This window comes from Sorex araneus, chromosome 5, assembly GCF_027595985.1.
Source record: "Sorex araneus isolate mSorAra2 chromosome 5, mSorAra2.pri, whole genome shotgun sequence".
In the NCBI taxonomy this organism is placed as follows: domain Eukaryota; kingdom Metazoa; phylum Chordata; class Mammalia; order Eulipotyphla; family Soricidae; genus Sorex; species Sorex araneus.
The window spans coordinates 102,535,141-102,556,844 of record NC_073306.1 but is presented as its reverse complement, the minus strand read 5'-3'; the positions used below and the strand labels follow the sequence as shown (position 1 = coordinate 102,556,844).

Here is a 21,704-nt window from a genome sequence, read left to right as displayed (position 1 = left end):
TTTACTCTTGAAATATAACTACATCTATTCTACATGCTGACTACAAACTAAATTGAGGATATAGAGAAAAATATAAAGGATGCAGAGATCATCCAGAATATTCACAACTTCAAATGATGAAAACCACCAATTTTATGTATCTTTCAGGACATATTCTCAGTATACAGACATAGCTATCAATGAGAAGCTATAAACTGCAATCATAATAGACATGTTAAGTAGTCAGTTATTTTCACCTAATTTATATAGTATGAATGACTTTTCATTATAAGTACGAAAATGTGATTACTCAGTGATGAAATAATTTTCTTTCATGGTATCTGAATATTTCATAACTGGTTACTTTTTTCTATTATAAACAAAGATGTACCTACACTTCTGTATAATGTCTGACTATTTCCTTGGGATAAACTTAAATATAATGTTGGTTTAAATGGTAAAGTCATTTAAAAATCTGACATATTGAAGATAGTAAAACATAAAAGCGCAATACTCACCATAGTCTCATAAGATAATATACACATCTCTTTAAATTTTGAGAAACTAATTACTTATTTTTAATTTGGGTGTTAGAAACTGTAAACAGCTTTGCATAATTTTATTGACTTTTTGGGTATCTATTCTTTTAAATATGCTTTGCTTTTCTATTAGCATGGTTACATTTTTCTCAGTGATTTATAATTACATAGACACTTAAGATTGCTTCCTTTCTCCCAATTATAATTTCTATTTTCAGTGAGTTTTATTTGTGTTATAGTTCTATTTGATCCCGATAGAAAATTTTTATTTTGATGAGGTCAAAGTATAAGTGACCCCTAGATTTTTCAGTCTCATCTTATTATGGCTTTTCATTTTATATATTAAACATTCCAAAGTTGATCCATATATAGCATGTTCCCATAATTATAAATCACATGTAAGCATATTTTCTTCCATTTCTAACTTTCTCCCCAGCCTGAATTTTATAATTGATGTTTTAAATGGTTTATTTAGATTTATGTAGGTAGCTTTATAAGATGTAGTTCTATAATAAAAAAGTAGGTCATATTAAAAAATAAAAAGCAAGAAGTAATGTTACAGAAAGTACTTTTTCTCCTCTTCCCCTCAACTTATTTCCCACTTTCAAGTCTTAAACTGAGCTATGAAGGAATGCTGTGCTTGGATTGGCAGGAAAAAAGGTTGGAGATCATTTCAGGAAGCGGGAAGAGCTTACATCAAGGCAGAAGTAACAAGAAATCTGTAATTATGACAAAACCAATCTACCTCAATCAGAATACTGGTAACAGAGGAGCTAAGATTAATGCTAGTAGGCCAACACATGAGTGACAAGTTCAAGAGTTTAGGTGTCATGTGATCTGTGATAAAAAAAACCATCTTTAAATTATACTTCTGCCACTTATCAATTATTTCACTGGAGACAGAGTTCCTGAATTTCACTTTGAAGATTTATATTAGGGAATGAATAATTATTTTTCTTTGCTGTGAAAAAAATTAGAGTGAAGTTTGATAAATTGTATATACTACTGTCAACCATTTTCTGTAAGTGATAGATTCTAAAGTCAGGCACACATGCCAGGTAGACAACATAGTTATTTTAACACAACAATTTCTGATTGATTTTCTTTAGCACACCCTGTGTGAATAGGTCAACTACAAATTATGTCCTATATCATTTTCCCTTTTAGCAGTTTGCTAATAGGATCATCTAACAAGAAAAACAAAACAAAACGAAACCCTTTTTCAATATTAAAAACGTCATCTGGATGAATTTAGATTATTTTGATAAGTACATCACAAGGTTAAACTGAAGAGAAAAAGATATCTTTATAGCTACGCTTCAGTTGGCCTCCTTTTCGAAACATGATCAGACATGCAATGTTGGTTTTGCTGCCTTTTTATTCTTTAAAAGGGTGTGTGTTTACATAAGTCTCATATTTTGCTTATGCAGGACACCAGAACTTCATAGTTTTAAGAAAAAAAATAAAATTTATATTCTTATCTTGTTAATCTGACCTCCCAACTAACAATTTTAAGCAGAGTCATTAACACCCTTAATCACTGTGTGTTTGGGAGTAAGAAAAATGTGTTTTCTTTATTCTGCATTTGCTTTAGGAATCATGCTCAGAACATGAAATTATATACAATTGACATTTACTGATTTTAGAGAGGTCTGAATTTTTATATTTGCTGACATTAAGTGGTATTATTTTCAGTTGTGAAAGTCTGCCAAAATATAACTCTAGTCAAGGTAACCACTTAGGCATATTTATCATTCTCTTTAAATAGCTTTCTAAATATATCAGATTTATAATAATTAAATTCTGTTACAGCACTACTTGTGAAACAGGGCCTCTACTGAGAACGGCAAAGGTTGTGTAGTGCACAGACCCACTAATCTTACCAAGTAGGATATGAATGGTGCCCCCTGAAGTTGTGCACAAGTGGTTTGTGTGAAAATATCCATGTAAATAAAGTAAAATTATGAGTCATGTATTGTCTTAAATGGAAATAAAACTACACTTCTATAATACATTTCATCTTTAAAGCAGAATTACTCATGATTTTTTATATTCATACACAAATATGTATGTGTATGTGCATATGTGCATGTATATTATGACCTTTGAAAGTATAAATAAATTAAGGATTTGCTGTGCTGGCACTTTGATGAAATTAAACTGAATAAATATTTTTTAAACATGTTATTTATACATAATTCATGATATCAATTTTATTTTCTTAGAGAAAATTTGGAATGTTATAATACCACCATATTTTACTTTATAAATGACTTTTCATCAAAACTTCTTTCAACTTAAAAATTAAATATTGCAGAAACACACATAAAGTACTTAACTTTATGAACTGAATGTTTACCTATGATTTTTTTACTTGGCCTTTTATCTTTCAAATGAAAGATACCCAAATAATATCTCTCTGTCTATATATTAGTATATTAGATGTTGAATACCTATATTTACATTACAAAATGTGCCTCAATACTTATGAATGAATAATTGTATTATTGTATAAGTAATATAAAAGCATTCATGTTTTATTCATTATTACTGCATATACATGAATCTCAAATATAAGGAATAAAATGTTTTTCATCACATCCTATCCAGTGCCGACTTTCATCCACAGGAAGAACCATGTTAATGATTAGTATAAATCTGTCAAGTCTGTTTATAATCACTTATAAACATACATTTATTTATAAAATTTCATGTCCATCTACTTTTAAAAATAAATGAAAACACCAGTCACAGTTTTCTACTTCAATCATTTTAATTAAGCCTGGCAAGCTCCCCATTGCGTATTCGATATGGATATGACAAAAACAGTAACAATAATAGGTCTCATTCCCCTGTCCCTGAAAGAGCCTCCAATCGTTCAGAAAGATGAGTAAGGGGAGGCTGCTAAAATCTCAGGGCTGGGACGAATGGAGATGTTACTGGCTCCTGCTTAAGTACATCGATGAACAATGGGATGACAGTGATACAATGATACTTTATATAGGTCCAGAGCAAAAATACAGCAAGGTAGTGTGCTTCTCTTGCACATGGCTGACCTGGGTTCAATCCCTGGCACTACATAAGGTCCCCTGACCCTTCCACGAGTGATCCCTGAGCACAGAACCAGTATAAGAACCAGAATAAACCCTGAGAACCATAGTGCATTGTCCAAAACCAACAGTATAAAAAGTATAAACATGCATATTTCATGTCACAACATAATCTTAATTTGGACTCTACTACATTCTTACTAGTGACTGGTTTTATAGAATATAATTATACTTTATTTTCTTTAACTATATTCCCTCTGAATTACCTTCTGCAATTATTAACTATTAAAAACCATGCTTTGGTACATACCACATACAAGTAGATTTATATGAGAATATCTATAGGGAAGAATCATTTAATTAGAATTTGGAAACCATAAAATAGCAACATTTATCTTTACTAATATCTCCAAAGTACTTTTACAAATTTAACCTATCACCACCATTAAGCTGTATTTTCTTGCATCCTCATTTAAATTGGGTATTGATTGATCATTTTCATTTTAGTCAGTTGTATGATACTGTAAAGATAACACATATAATATCCAGTGTGAATATAATGAATTGTAACATTATTGTCTATTCATATTCTTCACCTTATTTTCCACTATCTTTTTTTTAAAGAACTATGTGTGCAAAAAATATAAATTGCTATTCCTTTCCATTTTGAGCTATCATTCATTATCAAGACATAGAAAAAGTTACAAGTATTCTAGGGATTATACCAACTTCAAAGAATAAACTGAAATCTCCCCACCTCCTCCTATCCTTTTTCATATTCTATATAAAAGGGAATTATTTACCATTAGACATTTTTATAAAGCTGTTCTATAAAATCTAGAAGCCATTTTATGTATAAATCTTTGAATACCTTATATGCTTATTTTATTAAGATTTACTATACCATCTCAGTCAATTTTGGCAATTTATAGTTCCATAATATCTTAACTTCTACATTTTCAAATCATGAATGTAAAATTATATTTAATGCTTCTATTAAATTTTTCACATTTTACTTTGAATTTTGGGGGGAGTGGTGGAGACGCTAGGTTATTTTTATATGAGATAAAATGTCACCGATATGGGGGGTATCATTTTGTTTGCCATATCTTGCCTGTAGTAACTAGAGGAGAGGGGCAAAGAAAGACAATAATTAAATGTGCAGTAGTTTCTATTCAGGATGGATTCACTGTCTGCCCTGAAGGTCACAGTGGCCACAGCAGAACTAGCATCCTTCTTGACATCAATATTCATTCCAGTTTTAGTTTTGACATAAAAGCTATTGAGTACTGCTCAGGACATGCTGTGCCTCTATAATCTAAACACAACATGAACTTTTTTAGTTAAAAAAACAATTTTCATTACATTAAAATTAAAAAAGTACAAGTATAACTTATTCATGTTCTCCATCAATAATTAAAATTAATATTTAGTAAATACTCTTAGACTGTGCTTTTTTCTTATTTAAAGAGGAAACTAAATGCTTGCATGTGTGTCAAATTTGGAACATCTGTGTAGGTGATATGTGGCCCTGGTTTTGTCCCAAAATTCAGGTGTCAGCATGAAGAACCTTGCAGAATAGGCCTCACACTTTTCTTGAAAGAATGTTGTTAATTAAAAATTAGATATTGGCACCAGGAGTAATAAGATACTTTCTGTAAATTTTAAAGCTGCTTTGAGGGCTGGAGTATAGTACAATGTGTAAGGTGTTTCTTGCATATGACTGGCCCTGGCCTGGCCCCAGCACCCAATGGTCCATTTAGCTCATAGCCAAAAGTAATAAGCCCCGAGCACAACCTGGTGTAGCTCCAAAAATCAACACAAAATAGTTGCTTTGATTTTAATTTTATCATTAATTTGTGGTAAAAACAAAACCCAAAACATGTGTTTAGAATTTTCTAGATGGACTCTTTTCCTTTGTTCCTTTGTTTAGGGCCAGAGTTGGCTGTGCGTGGTGCTGACCTCTGGCTCTGTGCTCAGGGATCATTACCAGTACTGCGCAGGAGATGAAAGATGGGTTGGCCTTGTACAAGGCGAATGTCTTCACCCTGGTATTATCTCTCAGATCTCTGATTCTGTTTTGTTGTTGTTGTTCAATCTTTATTTTTCAGTTCTGGGACCACGTCTGGCAGTCCTCAGGAACCTACTGGCTATGAGCTCAGGAGTGACCCTGGTGATGTCCAGGGGACAATCTGAGCTATCTTGGAATGGAAGCAGGATCGGCACAAACAAGGCGAGTGCCTTACCTATGGACTATGTGACTGGCCCAAGAACTTAGTTAAGATGATTCTAATTTTGTTGGCAACCTCCAAGCTATGACAGGAGTCAGTCAAACATATGCCTTTTCTCCATCAGGTATGCTTAGGGGGTTGATCAGATTCTTTGCCATTTGATAAATCAAGTACTAGTGAACTCTGACGTCCTGACTGCTATTTTCTTCATGACTGACTCAGAGGTCTAAGGGATGATGGCATAGTGGATCAGTTTATCTGGGGGTGCTCTTATGATAGTTGGACAGAATCATGGATTCCAGACAGGTAGGTGAGGTGCAAATCCTTTTGTGTCTGGTTCTGAATGTTTTTCTTGGCCTTCAAAGCTTTAGCGTTTTGCTTCAGCTTTTGGAGAGGTGGTGGTGGGGGGAGGGGAGGGTTCATTCTTTGCTTTCCACAATATCTTCTTGAAAAGCTGGTGATACTTTAAACTTCTATGAGAAGACTTATTCTTAAAGACCAAATATTCTCAAATCTATTTTTAAAGCTCTAGTCAGCCCCAGAGAAAATACAAAAGCAAATGAAAAATAAGAGTCAATCCTATTTTAATTCTCTATTTTATCATTCTATAATCATAAATGTCATCTAACAATATCCTTACAAAAGAGAAGAAAGACATGATTCTACAATTAAAATGGAGAAACAGAGTTATCTATATTTTTCCCTGATGAATCCAAGTATCTGTGTGCATTGCTGCTATTTTATCAGTTATATAAAATGGAAAATATTCCAAACAATTATTGCAATGCCCTCACACTATAGGATACAACTTTGAATAGAAACATTTTCAACCAAATTTTGTGAACTGATACCCTAAGTTGTAGTTATAAGTATACTGCAAGTAAGAAATTTAAAATAAATCAAATGCAAAAGAGGATTTTGCTCTCCCTCAGTTTTTAAAGACTTGCATTAGAACAAGTATGCAAAGAAGGGTGAATAACAGCTACTGCATTGGTGAAGTAAGCAATTCATAAATTCCAGATTAACATTCTGTAAAGCAGATGAGTGGCTTATTATATCAACTTGTTCTTAATGCCAGAAAAAGTTGTGAAAATAAACAATCTCATTCTGTTACTTCTGACCATGGTTACTCCTATCCCTGTTACTTTTAGGCAATAATAGCTTCTCAGACCATTAAAACACTTTTTATAGTACATTTAGACTTCTTAAAATGGTCTCTCCTCCAGGGGGTTTATTTCTACTAGTTACTGGTGTGACCATACGCAAGCATGTTCAAAAGTGTCTGTGTAGAATGCTTACAGAATCACCTATCTACCATTATTGAGGGGTCAATATGCCTGATACTGCTTTATTTGCTACAGTAGAAAATCAACACATAGACTGTCTTCAAGGCAATTACAACTGAGTTTTACTAGTGCAGCAGGTAGGGCGTTCGCCTTGCACGTGGCCGACCCAGATTCGATTCCTCCGTCTCTCTCGGAGAGCCCGGCAAGCTACTGACAGTATCTTGTCAGCACGGCAGAACAAGCTACCCGCAACATATTGATATGTAAAAAACAGTAACAAGTCTCACAATGGAGACATTACTGGTGCCCACTCGAGCAAATAGATGAGCAACGGGATAACAGTGATACAGTGATAGGAAACAAGTAAAAAAAGAGAAAAAAAACCTTAAAATACAGTGCCTATTTATATAACTACTATAGAGTATAGTAGTCAACATTTAGCAGAAATATACTAATAGAAATAAAATAATAGAATGTGATTTAAGGAGCTTGCCTAAGCCAGTTTTAGAGATATGTTGCAATTAAGAAGGTTTGCTTCATTGGGGAAGTAGGATTTGAATTAGTCTTTAAACAATGAGTAGACTGAAAATAAATAGGAAATTAGAAGAGATTTAACTGAATTAATTTATCTCACTTTTCCTGATTTTATTTGTATAAAGACATACGTACTCTATCCAATTGAGCTTTGTCAAACAATCCACAAATACATAAAGTATATGTGATTAACAATGCTTTTAATGCCAAAAGACAGCTTATTTTCTTAATCCAAAGCTCACTTTATGTAATTATTCTTTTTATGAACTACTAGTTGGTTATATTAACACTTGACTAATCTTGACAAGAGGCTGCTTTAAGCAGTTAAAGATCCAGATGCTGATCAGCATGCATTAAGTGATTCAGCTTAATTGGTTCCATCTAGATAAATTACTTACCTCAGTTCCTATCACAATTTCATCCCTGGTAGAGTAGAACAGAAACTCATAGAGTTTATAGTGTTGAAATAAGCTGAAATACACAAGAATAATATACCTCTGATAAACTTAATTTATAAAATAACCAACCTGTGAAAACATGTATTAAAGGCAAGGTGCTTATATTGAGGAACTTTAAGATATCAAACATACTAAATATTAAATAAGGAGTACCTTTTAATTCTAGTACTGTTCAGAAGTGCTACAAAATTAAAGGTTTAGTCTATGAAATAGTAAAGACATAACATAGTACCTAAAATAGTATCAGTAAATTAATCTGTGGTAAATGAATGCTTTTGATAATAATTTTTTTCATTTTGAACTTTATTGGATTAACATAAAATAATTGTACTTCTCCCAAATTATAAAAAATTCTTTTTATTTATCATGTTTTTCCCCAAACTGAAGTTCTGGCTTGAATGACACTGAGTTTTATAATCGACTACCATATCAATTTCTTCTTACATTCTCAAACTTATTTGAGATTAATTTAATCTTTTATATCACCTGAAAAAATGATACAACACAAATTAAAACACTTTTAGAAGATGTCTATTTTCTTGCAGAATATTAGATAGCACATCAATAAAGATAATTTCTTCAGCTCCTACTCTGAAAGCTAGGGGATAGGTGTAGAAAACCTATAAAGAACTAGAGGACAGGATTTCTTAGAGCAAATATTTTTAGTAAGTTTAAATGTCTCAGCCTTGCATTATTGAGAGTTTAAAATATATTGAAAGGCTGACTTCTAATATCCTGTTTGTGATAATATTTGAATTTTTCTAATACTCTTCCTGCTGGTTAGAAAATTAATAGACTCATAATACAGCAAAATGCTCAAGAACAAAAAGTGTCTTAGTGGTTTCTCTTTCACTCTAGTGCCTTTTGCTATTTAAGAAAATTGACTTTAATATAACTGAGAAATTAACATTTGCAAAATGTAGCTACAGACCATGTATAATAATGGCTTTCTCTGAATGCTGTACTAGATCAAAGTTTCAATTCATTTGAAATCAATGAAGAAATCCTCAGGCAGCTGGGTCTCTTTCAGTTATACTAACAGTTGATCTCACTACTCATACAATCCATTAAAATGTGATGGGTCTGCAGACTCAGTCCTTGTACAACCAAGTTAATCATCAGCATTCACAAAACTTAACTTTTGACATTTTGATTTGTTGGCTAGAAAATACATCAAGATCAGTGAAGTCTGGTATTCAACAAAGAAAATAAATTCAACCTCTTCCTTATACTGGTTACATAGAGAAAGTAAGGCTACAGTCTAATAGTACACTGGCACAAATTAATTTTTTAGTAGAAAAATTAGGCTGTAGAGTCATAAGTAGCTTGAATTTCTCTCTTCACCAAGTTTTTTTATAAATAAGTTAATTAATAAATTCTTTCTGTAGTTATGTAAACTCTCAACCTTATTCCCCTCATAGCATACAGAAATTATTTTGTCCCAAGCCAATAGGGCAAATCATTTTACTATTATAAAATTAGCACTGCACAGTCACTGTCGTCCCATTGTTCATTGATTTGCTCGAGGAGGTACCAGTAACATCTCCATCGTGAGACTTGTTGTTACTGTTTTTGGCATATCGAATACGCCACAGTAGCTTGCCAGACTCTGCTGTGCGGGTGGAATACTCTCGGTAGCTTGCCGGGCTCTCTGAGAGGGACGGGGGAATCAAACCTGGGTTGGCCACATGCAAGGCAAATGCCCTACCCACTGTGCTCTCGCTCCAGTCCTACTATGAAAATAAAATGTATAATTTGGATACACTAGTCAAATTTGCAAGATGTGGGACAATATCAGGATCAGAGTGGTACAGATGAAGGCAGACAGCCACTTAAGGGGGCTCTTACTCACAGAGAGGCAAGTCACCACCAGTATCTGCCTCAAGTTCCCACTCTAACTGGGGCTTCTAACATTACCAGGGAGGGTGCTATCAGAAGTTCTCAAATAAAAATGAAGTCATAAGTCCACTCTAAGCACATATTCTTATCACTTTTTCTATCAACTAAAGCTCCAATTTATCAAGCATTTTATTTTAGTCCTAAATCAAAAGGACAATACTCAGTATGAAAATGTATCACAACATCTAGTTCTATGCCAGGATGTGTGATTCGCTGTTGAACAAGAGAATTTTTTGTTTTCGCCATATTGACTAAATGCTTGTGTATAATACCTTCACCAAATCCTCAAGAATAGGTAGTATACTTAATGTCATAAGTGTACCTGGATGAGATATATATCCAAAAAATATTTTTAAAAGTTGCTACAGTATTTGTCCTTTACTGAATATATTATGCAATATATAAAAATATATATTGCACCAGACTAATCAATATAGCTGTGGCAGGAGTAATTTTGTGAATAAATATTTTAAATCACAACTTATAACAATATACAATTTAGACAGTAATAAACATGTAAATTAAATTCAATTTTATTATCAAATGAAATTTCAATTTTATTGTCAGTTTAGTTTCATATGTAATGGGTCATGTTTGAAGAGTGTTCTCTCTAAATTGCCTCAGGCTTTTACTGGTATATAAAACAGTATCAGTTAAACTTGTGTTAGATTCATATTTATAAAGTTTTCTAGTCATTAATATGAAAATTGTTATATAATTTGTCATTACACATCTGTGGACCTATGAAGCATTCTGAGCAGATAATGTAGAAAGTAAAGTTTTTCTTCTTTTTTCTTTTTGGGTCACACCCAGCGATGTTCAGGGATTACTCCTGGCTCTGCACTCAGGAATTATTCCTGGCGGTGCCTGGGGGACCATATGAGATGCTGGGGATCGAACCCGGGTTGGCTGAGTGCAAGGCAAACGCCCTACCCGCTGTGCTGTCACTCCAGACAGAGAGAAGTTTTTCTTTATGCAACTTCAGTATCAATTTCAGATCTCCTCCTAATATTTTAATTTCTATTTCAGGCTTAAAGAAATTCTTGAAATCATAATGGAATTATAATTCCATGACAATAGAATCAAAACTCGTTGGGATTTACTTCATTTTCTTATTTTTTGTTTTTAATGTTTTTGCAAGTTCATTGGATTATTTGTTGAGGATATGTAAGATTACTTGATAGGCAGCCGGTCCAATGGGGCTCAGGGGAGCATTCCATCCTCCAGAGGTTATCTAGAGTCACCAAAGCCTCCAGTGCCCGCCCCTTGGCTAGAGCTGAGGGGAGGCTGACCAGACTGGTTTTGATCTGATAAATTTACCCTAACCAGAAGGGGGTTAGCGCCCGCAGGTCTTAGTTCTAGAATTACCACCATTATCCAAGTAGGAAAGTAGGAGAAGATCGAGCAGCCAAAAGAACCATAACCGATTTAATGAGCCATTCTCAGTTTCACTGTACCAGCTGTGTGTACTTAGACATGCATGGCTTAATCTTTGAGACAAGAAATTAGAACAGCGGGTAGGGTGTTTGCCTTGCATGCAACCCACTCGAGTTCGATTCCTCGTCTTTCTCCGAGAGCCCGGCAAGCTACCGAGAGTATCCCATCCGCATGGCAGAGCCTGGCAAGCTACCTGTGGCATATTCAATATACCAAAAACAGTAACAAGTCTCACAGTGGAGACAGTACTGGTGCCCACTCGAGCAAATCGATGAACAATGGGATGACAGTGCTCCAGTACTACAGTGCATGTGAAATTGGGGGTCTGGAGTATGTGGAGTTATCCTAGTTAGGATACAAAGGTGACTAACACATTCCCTTCTAAACCATTTTCTGAAATCAATTAAGAAATACATTGATGAAAATGTGTCAAGAAATATGCAAGAAACGAAAACAGGCACTACTTTTTTACCATCCAGGTGATCGAGGTGTCACTGATGCACCTGCATGGGTTTTACTATAAATTCTAGTGTCTATTATAACTCTCCAAGCTTGAAACTCAGCTATTAAAAATGTGATCTCCAGTAAAACTGCCATGTTCAAATCTAAGTGGAAATGGTAATATGCAGTAAAATCTCCTTACACAGTGAATCTCAAACCTTGATGGGCAGAAAGACTCTGGGGAATAGATTCTTCTCCCGTTCTAAATTTCTATTCTCTCACCTCTCCAAACATAAGGACAGATATAAAGATACAGTGGCTTTTAGAGAGAGGCATTGCTGCTTGCTCGAATTCTAGCATACAGTTCTTGGGAGATGCGATGCTGGGAGTGAAACCCAGCCATACTTATCAGGCAGTTCAATGCAGGGATGCAGTGGAGATGGAGATTTCTCAGAGTACCAGGTTGGGTTCTTAGGGGCCTTCAAGCCTATACCCGGTGATGTTAGGGTTCAAACAGGCTGCACGCAAAACATATGCCCCTGACTGCTGAGCTAACTCTCTGACCCTAAAGAGCTACACTTTAAAGGGACTGTTGGAATACTAACAAATCATATTGTAACAAATGCAATAATTATATAAGACATATTATCATATAAGTCATTATGAATGACAGAAACCAAAATATAAACTTTATCATCATGTACTCACTAAAAGCTTCTAGACTACAACTAGAATCACTGCCAAGCAAATCATGAGTGTGCCTAGACATCATGCAGCACCTTCTATTTTGGAATTTTCATAATTAAAGTTGGAAAAAAACGGAAATGTATTGTTTTAGAAGAATGAATATTCTTTGAGAAGTTTGGTGAAGGAGAAATATTTTTAAATACTTGTGAATTCTAAAAATGTTCCTTGGGAGAGATGAATAACTACTGCAGACCTTGTGATAGATGTTATAAAAAGACAGATTTCTTAGATCGCCAGTGAAGAATCACTGTAATAAAAACTTTGCCTCTATTCCATCATTTTATAATCAGAGGGAACTAATGAATTTAATTGGTCAATATTACAAAATATTTCAGGCTACTTAATAAATTTGAGGATGTAGACACATAAATCACTTTACTTTCTAATATAAAGCATTTAAAGCAAGTGTTTCATTGAAAATGAATGTTTTTCTTTAATATGCAAAATTTAGATACCAGGTCAAATTACCTAAAACACAATCTACTGTGATTAGTTTCAATTACTCTGAAATAACCATATTAATAAAATTATATTAAATAAATTCTAAGAAAACTTATAATTATAAATGAGTTATATATATTAAGTGCTAACCTCTTTGAAGAATAAAATGTAGGGACTAAGAGATAGTACAGCAGTAACCTGTTTGCATTGCACAAGTTCAATCCCTAGAACCTCATATAATCCCCCTAAGCCACATCAGGAGTGATCTCTGAGAGTAGCGCAGAAGTAAGCCCTGAGCAACACCATGCGTGGCTCTCAAACCACAAGTAAATAAATAAATAATTCAATGTTAGATGAAAATCTTAATGTGCAGACTTTAATTTTCTAAGTGAAAACTTTAAATAGTATGTAAACATAAGTCAGGTAAATTACTGCACTAATTATGTAAACATCTATCTTCAAATTTTTTTTCTATTTAATAGAATTTTCTTAAATACATAAAATGAAAAACAAATGTCACTGAACTTTTAATTATATAAAATGAAAAATAAATGTTACTGAAAAACAATTCCATACCTGGTTTTTAAGTAGTCAATAATAGCATTAGCTTGCTTTACATCAAAGATATTCCATTCCTCATCTTTTTGTTGTTGGGATGGTCCTATTTCAGCCATAACTTCTCCAACCCATTTTATGTTATCTTCTAAGGACATTTGAAGTGCTAAAATAAAATCCAAAGAAATCTTAAGTACTATTTTGATAGCTATTTTGGGAATAAAATATTCCAGTGTGTTTCTTAGTGTATAAAAATTACTTTGCAGTATTTGTGAGAGCAAAATTGTAAAAAAATTATTATAGTAAATCAATAATTCTCATTTTAGATAAAAATAGATGACACATCAATAATTATAAATTACTGTAATTCTACTGAGTTATTAAAAGCATTAGTTTCACTTTAAAATGAAAAAAATCTAAATCAAATGATCACTTTCAAATTAAAAAGGATTATTTTATGATATTAAAAATGCATCTGAGTGATCCCTTCTTTATCCCAGCTGTCTTTTCCCCTAACTAATGAGGAAGGCTTCCAGCTATTGAAAGTAGATATTGGACCAAACATGATAACTTCTCAGTATCTGTATTGCAAATCATAATGCCCAAAGCAGAGAGAGAGTATGGGGAATTTTGTCTGCCATGGAGGCAGGGGGAGGGTGGGAAAGGGGGGGTGTACCGTGGACATTGGTGGTGGGAAATGTGCATTGGTGGAGGGATGGGTGTTTGATCAATATATGATTGTAACCCAAACACGGAAGCTCATAACTATCTCATGGTGATTCAATAAAATTTAAAAACATGCATCTGAGGAAATTACACAAGTTTGATTATTCTTTGAGAAAGTCCAACCAGAGTAGAGCCAGGAGTAGACAATTTAGGCACTTACAGATAATGTTGCTGAACTCAATGCTAAATATGTCAATAAAAAAGAGTCAATCAATACTTGGCTTTAGCTGTTATCATATGGGACTGTCAACAGACGTTAGAAATTTTTACATAAACTTTTATGCAAAACACCAAGTCTTATAGCTCATGTAAGCTATTTCTCAAATATGTCTCTGGTAGTAAGAGCCAGGGGATAATAAAAGGTTAACAGTAGCACCACTCTGCCTTTACCCAAATAAACAAGTCAATGATGCTAGTTTATTCTCTTGCAAGTAAAAACAAAACTACAAAGCAAAATGATTTTCCATGTCATTTGCTGAGTTGAAAAATTAGACTAATGTCAAAAGTCTTAAACTTTACCTTTACAATGTCAATAATGCCTACATTTACTTCTATCTTATTATCCTAGTTAATTATGATTTGCTCATTTTAATCTGTGGACATGACTATCAATTTTCCCTCCTCTATCTTTGTCACATGCATGTGCACACACACATACACACACACACCACACCACACCACACACATACATACACATATCCTGTACCCCAAAAATGAATTAACTACGTACACACACCCTATATCCCTAAATGAATCCAGATAATTACTGTCCAGATTGTCTCCTGTAAAGAGAAGTAAGACTGGATTGAGTGTTTGTTGGAGGTCAATCCGGGTGGGGGCCTGGAAAAGGCCCTTGGATAGAAATGTATGGCTCAGCGTAAACTTCATCCACCCAATCCCAACCAATCTCAGAATCTCCACCTCTTGCCAATGAAGTAATTTTACTTCCAGGGAGGTTGAAGGGGAAAAGTAAAAGTGGGTATGAGAACACGAGCTCATTGTTGGTTCTAACTGCTTCCAAATTAAATAGCTACTTTGAGGAGAGAGTAGCTGTAGCTCCATATTACTATACAAAGGGAGTAACTTAAAATCTTAGGAAGACACTATAAACCTTCATTTGCAGTTTGTGTAGCCTAGACTCTATTCTATTTGAGGAATTAGAAAGAAGCATGAATAAATATTACAATCTAAATCAGTTTAATGAATGACAGTTGGTTCATTTCTCACAGACTTGCTCAGATTCTCTTTTATACATACATGAATTAGTGCTGGATAACTAGACTTTCCTATGCCAGGCTAAGTGGAGCTCAATTATCATTGTACTTTTCTTTTTCCATGATAAACTTCTTTGAGTATAGTGAATATAGAAGGAGTGACATCAGAAATGAAAAATTTGTTTCATTTCTGATGTCACTGATAAAAGTAATTCAAAATTTGAATAATTTCTATTAATAAAATGGTATTAATAAAAAATTCAGAAAAAATAATTAGATAACTGATTATAATTCAAGACACATTTATATTTCTCAAGCACAGAAATGCATTTCTGTCACAATTTCCTTATTTTGAAATATAACTCTTTACTATTTTACAGAGCCTCGCAAGCTACCCGTGGCATATTCGATATGCCAAAAACAGTAACAATAATGGGCCTCATTCCCCTGACTCTGAAGATGACAGGGACGAATGGAGACGTTACTGGTCTTGGGCAAATCGATGAGCAACATGACGACAGTGATATAGTGATACAGTGAACTCTTTACTACTTTTTTTCTACACTAATGTCTTTCTATAAATAATGGCTTTTAAAATTAGAAAAGTTATTTTACTTATCAAACTGAAACATCTGCTCTTAAAAATCATTTGTGATGTGATTAAAGTATGAAAGATTAAACCTAAATAATAAAAGCTGTTAGAAATAAAATTTTTCTTAAAAATTTACAGAAATAAAAGAACAATCTAGATTTATAATTAACTTCAAGGTTTAGGATAGTACTTCATCTCTGCTACTTACTAGCTAGGTTATTTGAATTTTATTTTCTTTTTCTGTAAACTGAAATGATGCCAATCCTCAAAATTATACTTCTGTTATAAGGCTCAAGTGAGAAATTCATGTAAAAATCTGAATAAACTGAAAAGACTCATATAGCAGTGTGTTTCATATGCATAGTATTTTCTAGACTTCAGTCTAAACAAGGAACAGTTGAGCCAAGGAGATGAGCTCTCACTTGCTGGAGTTGACTTGTGACTTTAAGAAAGAAGTATTTGAACTCTTTCTTATTTCTTCAATGATTTTTTAAAAAATGAAGCAAATTATAGAGGCATCTCATAAATGTTTGTGTGAATTAAATAAGACTATATTTGGAAAGCTAATGACATATGAATGGCCCACGTTTATCCTGTTAGATTTATGTTTTTTCCTAGTTGGGGATAATAAATCAGTTTTATGAAAATATAATATATTTCTGGCTATTTACTAATATTCATTTTATATACCTGGAAATAAATCTAGTTTACAGAGTTAGATGCCACACATCTGGTCTACCTAATATGCTACAGGTTCTCTTTGATCTGGTTCAGGAAAAATAGGCCTCAGAACTTATATTGGTAGGATGGTCATATATATCATGTTTATCATAATATTTTAGTTTGATGCAATTTGGCTCTAGGTAGGTTGTCTACAGAATGCCTTGTATGCACATTTGTACATTGACGCTGCACATGCTTTAGATGTGAAACAAATCAGAACACGGTCAATAAAACTGCAGTGCTCACATTAGGATTTTATTTATAGTGGTCTGCCACACTATAGCTAACATAGAAGATTGGAATCTTTTGTGCTTTTACTATTAAGATATTGCTGGATGGGGATGCTCACTATGTGTTCAAGACTCTACATCTTTTCAGTCTTAGCATAAGCATAATTTACCTCCCTCCTTAGCACACTTGGTTAAGATTACATTCTTTCCTGATGACAGCTATAGCCAGGAGGATTGCCCCATAGCTGGAAGACTGTTTCATGAGTGGAGGGGAGAAGGGAGATGGAATAGAGAAGGGATCACTAAGAAAATGATGGCTGGAGGAATCAGTTGGGATGGGAGATGCATGCTGAAAGTAGATAATAGAACAAACATGATGACTTTTCAGTGTCTGTGTTGAAAGCCGTAATGCCCAAAAGTAGAGAGAGAGTATGGGGAATATTGTCTGCCATGGAGGCAGGGGGAGGGTGGGTAAGGGGGAGTATACCCGAGATATGGGTGGTAGAAAATGTGCACTGGTGGAGGGATGGGTGCTTGATCATTGTGAGATTGTAACCCAAACATGAAAGCTTGTAACTATCTCACGGTGATTCAATAAAATAAAATTTTTAAAAGGTTAAAAAAAAAAAGAAAACAGACTGTGGGTGATTAGATTAGCTTTGCCATAGAACATCTTCAAATGCCTTATTTGAACATGGCTTAAAATTAGTGTAATGTTTACTTTCTTCTGAGAATCTAAAATAAGGAATGTTTTTTAATGCTTTAAGCAGCTTTGTTCTGCTCAGGAATATAAACTAAGATACGGTTTGAGGTACAATCCAGAAAGCATGGAAATAACTATGTAAAATGGCAAATAATAAATGTTAGTTACTGGCTGACCACTTCAACAATAAAAGAACTTCATATGATTCTTGAAAAATAAACAAAGTTTTGAAGGGGATTTTTTTCCCTGCTAAGGAAAACCTGGCTTTGTAAAAAAAAGTATCATATATATACTTTTACACTTTCATGGTTTCTGAGCAGTTGAGGAGCCTACTCAAAAATTTTAAAACCCAACGATGTAAGTTTGTGTAAAAATAGTTTTGAGTCAGTTATATATAATAGAAAAACTTGGAGATGTATATACCACTTGGAATCTGGAATGTGGGATTTGTAAGCAATTTTGCTTCTTTTCATTCTGCTAGTCAATTTATTCTTTTATTGGTGACTTTCACAAAACAAAGTTCTAACATTATTTGAAATAAAATAATCAAATCCTTGTTTTTCAGTGTTTATTTTTGAGAACCCCTTGCAAAATCCTTAATATATGAAGATTTTCTCCTATTATTTCTTTGAAAAGATTTGTAGTTTGGCATCTTAAATTTATCTCTGTGATACAGTTTGAGTTAATTATGTTAAATTTAAGTTGAGGCATAATTTCTTCTTAATACAGATGGACAACTGCTTCAATATTTGTCAGAAGAAAAGCTATCCTTGCCACTGAATTGCTTTTGTGTATTTATCCAAAATCAGAAGACTGCTTTTTTGCATAAGTATTTCTGAATCGTTTTGCCTGTCCATTAGATGATGCTTTTATCATTTTATAATACTGCATTTACTTTATTGCAAAATTTTGCAGCACGTCTTCAATTTGGGTGGTATAATTTTTGCAATTTTATTCTTATTCTCTAATAATCTTTAGCTACTTTAGAAAAGGGTGTTAGCCTTTTCACATAAATTTTGAAATCAGCATGAGTATCGCTAAGACAAAATCATCTTGGGTTTTGTACTGATAATTGCATTAAACTATAGAGCAATTTGGGAAGAACTCGGGAGATCAAATAAGATGCTGGGAAAGGAACCTGTGTTGGCCATGTGTAAAGGAACTAACCTATTCACAGTACTATTGCGCTGGCCCCGACAATGTTTTACCATGTATCGACTTCAAATCCAAGAACACAGTATGTCTTTCAACTTACTTCCATTCTTCTTAAAGCTTTCATCAGGATTTTATAGATTTCATTATATAAATCCTATCCGTTCCATTTCTTTTTAGATTTATAGATAAGAACTTACTTTGCATGTGTGATCTGTGTGTGGTATTGTGATGATGTACATTGCTGGAGAAATTGGGGCTTCACAAAAGACAAGGTATGTGCTCTAGTCTCAGCAACATCCCTGCCCCACTTGTGAGAAATTTGTAACATATATTGCCAGAATATTAAAATACAACTGATTTTTCTGTTTTGAAAAGTCCTCCTCTAATTATGACCAATATTTCTGATCTCTTTCTTGAGTATCAGTATGAAGATAATTCTAGCCTCAAAAATGAGTTAGAAGGAATCTTTCCCCTCCTATTTCTGGAACAGATTATATGTAATTCTTAGATTTTACATAATCCAATTGCACATAATTAGATTATATATAATTCTAATAATTACGTTTGATAGATTTTTCTATCAGTGAAAACAGCTGGGTCTGAGATTTTTTCCAAAGTTTTAGCAAAATATATAATTAATTAAAAATTTAAGACTTCAGATTATCTATTTTATCTAGAGTGATTTTTGTTAATTTGTGGCTTAAGAAACTGATCAATTTCATCTGTTTTCTAATATATGAATATTAACAGTATTCTCTTAATATTCTAATAATGGCAGTCAGGGCTGTAATAGCACTCCCTCTTTTATACTCAATCTGTCCCTGCTATATTTTTTATTTCTTAGTTTTACTTCCTACTCATCGACTTAATTAATCTTCTCAAAAGCTTTTTAGTTTTGTTGAATTTTCTCTATTGGCTTTCTGTTTTCAATTTCACAAATTGCTATCCTTCATCATTTCTTCTTTTATTGTCTGATTTACATTTATTTTTTAATTACTGATTTGACCAGTTTACAAATTTTAGATATTTTCTTTGTAGTCCTGTCAGCTCTTCTTCCAGCCAAAGAGCCCAGGGGTTGAATGGTGGGGCGGGGGAGGGAGAGGGAAGCACACCTGGCAGGGCTCGGGGCTTACTCCTGGCTCTACACTCAGGAATCATTCCCAGGAAACTCAGGATACCATATTGTGGTGCTGGGGATAAAACCGAGGCTGGACATATGCAAGGCATGCAACCATTCTGCTGTACTATCTCTCAAGCCCTAGTATTTCTACTTATAGTTTATGTCTTGTCAAATGAGTGGAGTTTTTGTGATTGTTTCTTCAAATATCCAGTACTGTGCATATTTCTCTTGTTCTATCAGAGTTCTAAAGTTTATTAGAACTTTGGTTGCCTCACAGGTCCCTGAGGCTTTGCTCATTTGTTTTTCAATCTAATTTTTATTCATACCATTTACAAGCTAGAAAATTGACTTCACTATATCGTCAAGTTCACTGGTTTTCCTTATTTATTTGTCTACATTCTGCTATGGATGATGTCCACCGAGATTTACATTTTTGTCACTGTACAATTTTATTATAAAATTTATGTTTATTTCTTTTAAATTTTTTTGAATTTGGTAATGTGATCCTTTATATCTTACATTTCTTTCATGATAATTTATATGCTAACAGTTGTTTCAAGAATGTTCACAATGGCTTATTTGAGCACTTTTATTATGGGTGTGTGTCGGGAGTGGGAGGCAGTGTTCCCAGGCAATACCTAGTGGGTCGGGAGACATCTTTGGTTCTCTCAGGCTAAGGAATTTAGTGTTCAGCCAGGGAGTGCAATGGCAGTATGAGGCCATCCCAGCTGTGCTTAGGAGGTGCAAGCAGGGCTAAGAATCTAACTCCCACATGGAAGGCATGCAATCCAACTCTTTGAGCTGTTTCCCTAGGACGTGGACAGTTTTATAATAGACACTTCAAAGTCTTTGACATACTCTCAACATATATTTTATATTTTTTGTTTCTTTATGTGAACCAGGTTTTTTCTGAATGAAATTAGAAAGAAGTGGGCGTGGGCGGGAGGAGTGATATGCATTCTAGAGAACACAAGCTTAAAAGAGCAAGTAAGCAACAGAGACATAAAAAGATATATGTTCATGGGAGAATGCAGGTGCAGGGTGGGGATGAAGAGTAATAGTTCACTTGTCTTGAATGGGGTGGACCCATGTTTGATTCCTAGATCCCTAAGTCCACCCGAAGTGATCCCTGAGCACAGAGCAGCCAGGAATAAGCCCTGAACACTCTGAGTGCAATCAACATTCACTGCCCCAAATAAAGACAGACAAAGATTCTAATAAATATTATTATGAAGAAGGAAAGAAAGGAGAGGGAGGAGGGAGGGGGAGGGAGGTAAGGAAAGTAGGCAGGAGGGAAGGAACGAAGGAAGGAAGGAAGGAAGGAAGGAAGGAAGGAAGGAAGGAAGGAAGGAAGGAAGGAAGGAAGGAAGGAAGGAAGGAAGGAAGGAAGGAAGGAAGGAAGGAAGGAAGGAAGGAAAAGGGAGGGAGGGAGGAGGGAGGAAATGAGTTTTTGAATTGAAAAATCGATACAAGCATATCTTTCCATTGAGATACAAATACTTTTAGGTTTAGTATTTTGCTTCTGGTCTCTTGGTTTGGTTTAAGATTCCAGTTTTAGTACTACCACTACCCAGCTGTGCACCCCTTTTCTCTGACTACTTGCTCAATTCTGAGACTGTGATTATAAACCTCCCCTACAGGGGT

At 34.1% G+C, this 21,704-nt stretch overlaps 1 protein-coding gene across 9 annotated transcripts in view; it reads right to left on the bottom strand.

Moving 5' to 3' along the window:
• The window catches only part of CABCOCO1 (ciliary associated calcium binding coiled-coil 1), a 243,173-nt gene that overhangs the window by 204,878 nt on the left and 16,591 nt on the right, over positions 1-21,704 (bottom strand). For all 9 annotated transcript variants that reach the window (XR_008630321.1, XR_008630320.1, XR_008630323.1 and 6 more), the window contains exons 4-5: positions 13,619-13,763; positions 8,018-8,090 (exon numbers count right to left, since the gene is read on the bottom strand). Coding sequence is in view for 5 of the 9 variants with exons in the window: in XM_055140475.1 (XP_054996450.1) it covers positions 8,018-8,090; positions 13,619-13,763 (218 nt within the window). In the remaining 4 variants the exon portion in view is untranslated. The remainder of the gene's footprint in view (positions 1-8,017; positions 8,091-13,618; positions 13,764-21,704) is intronic.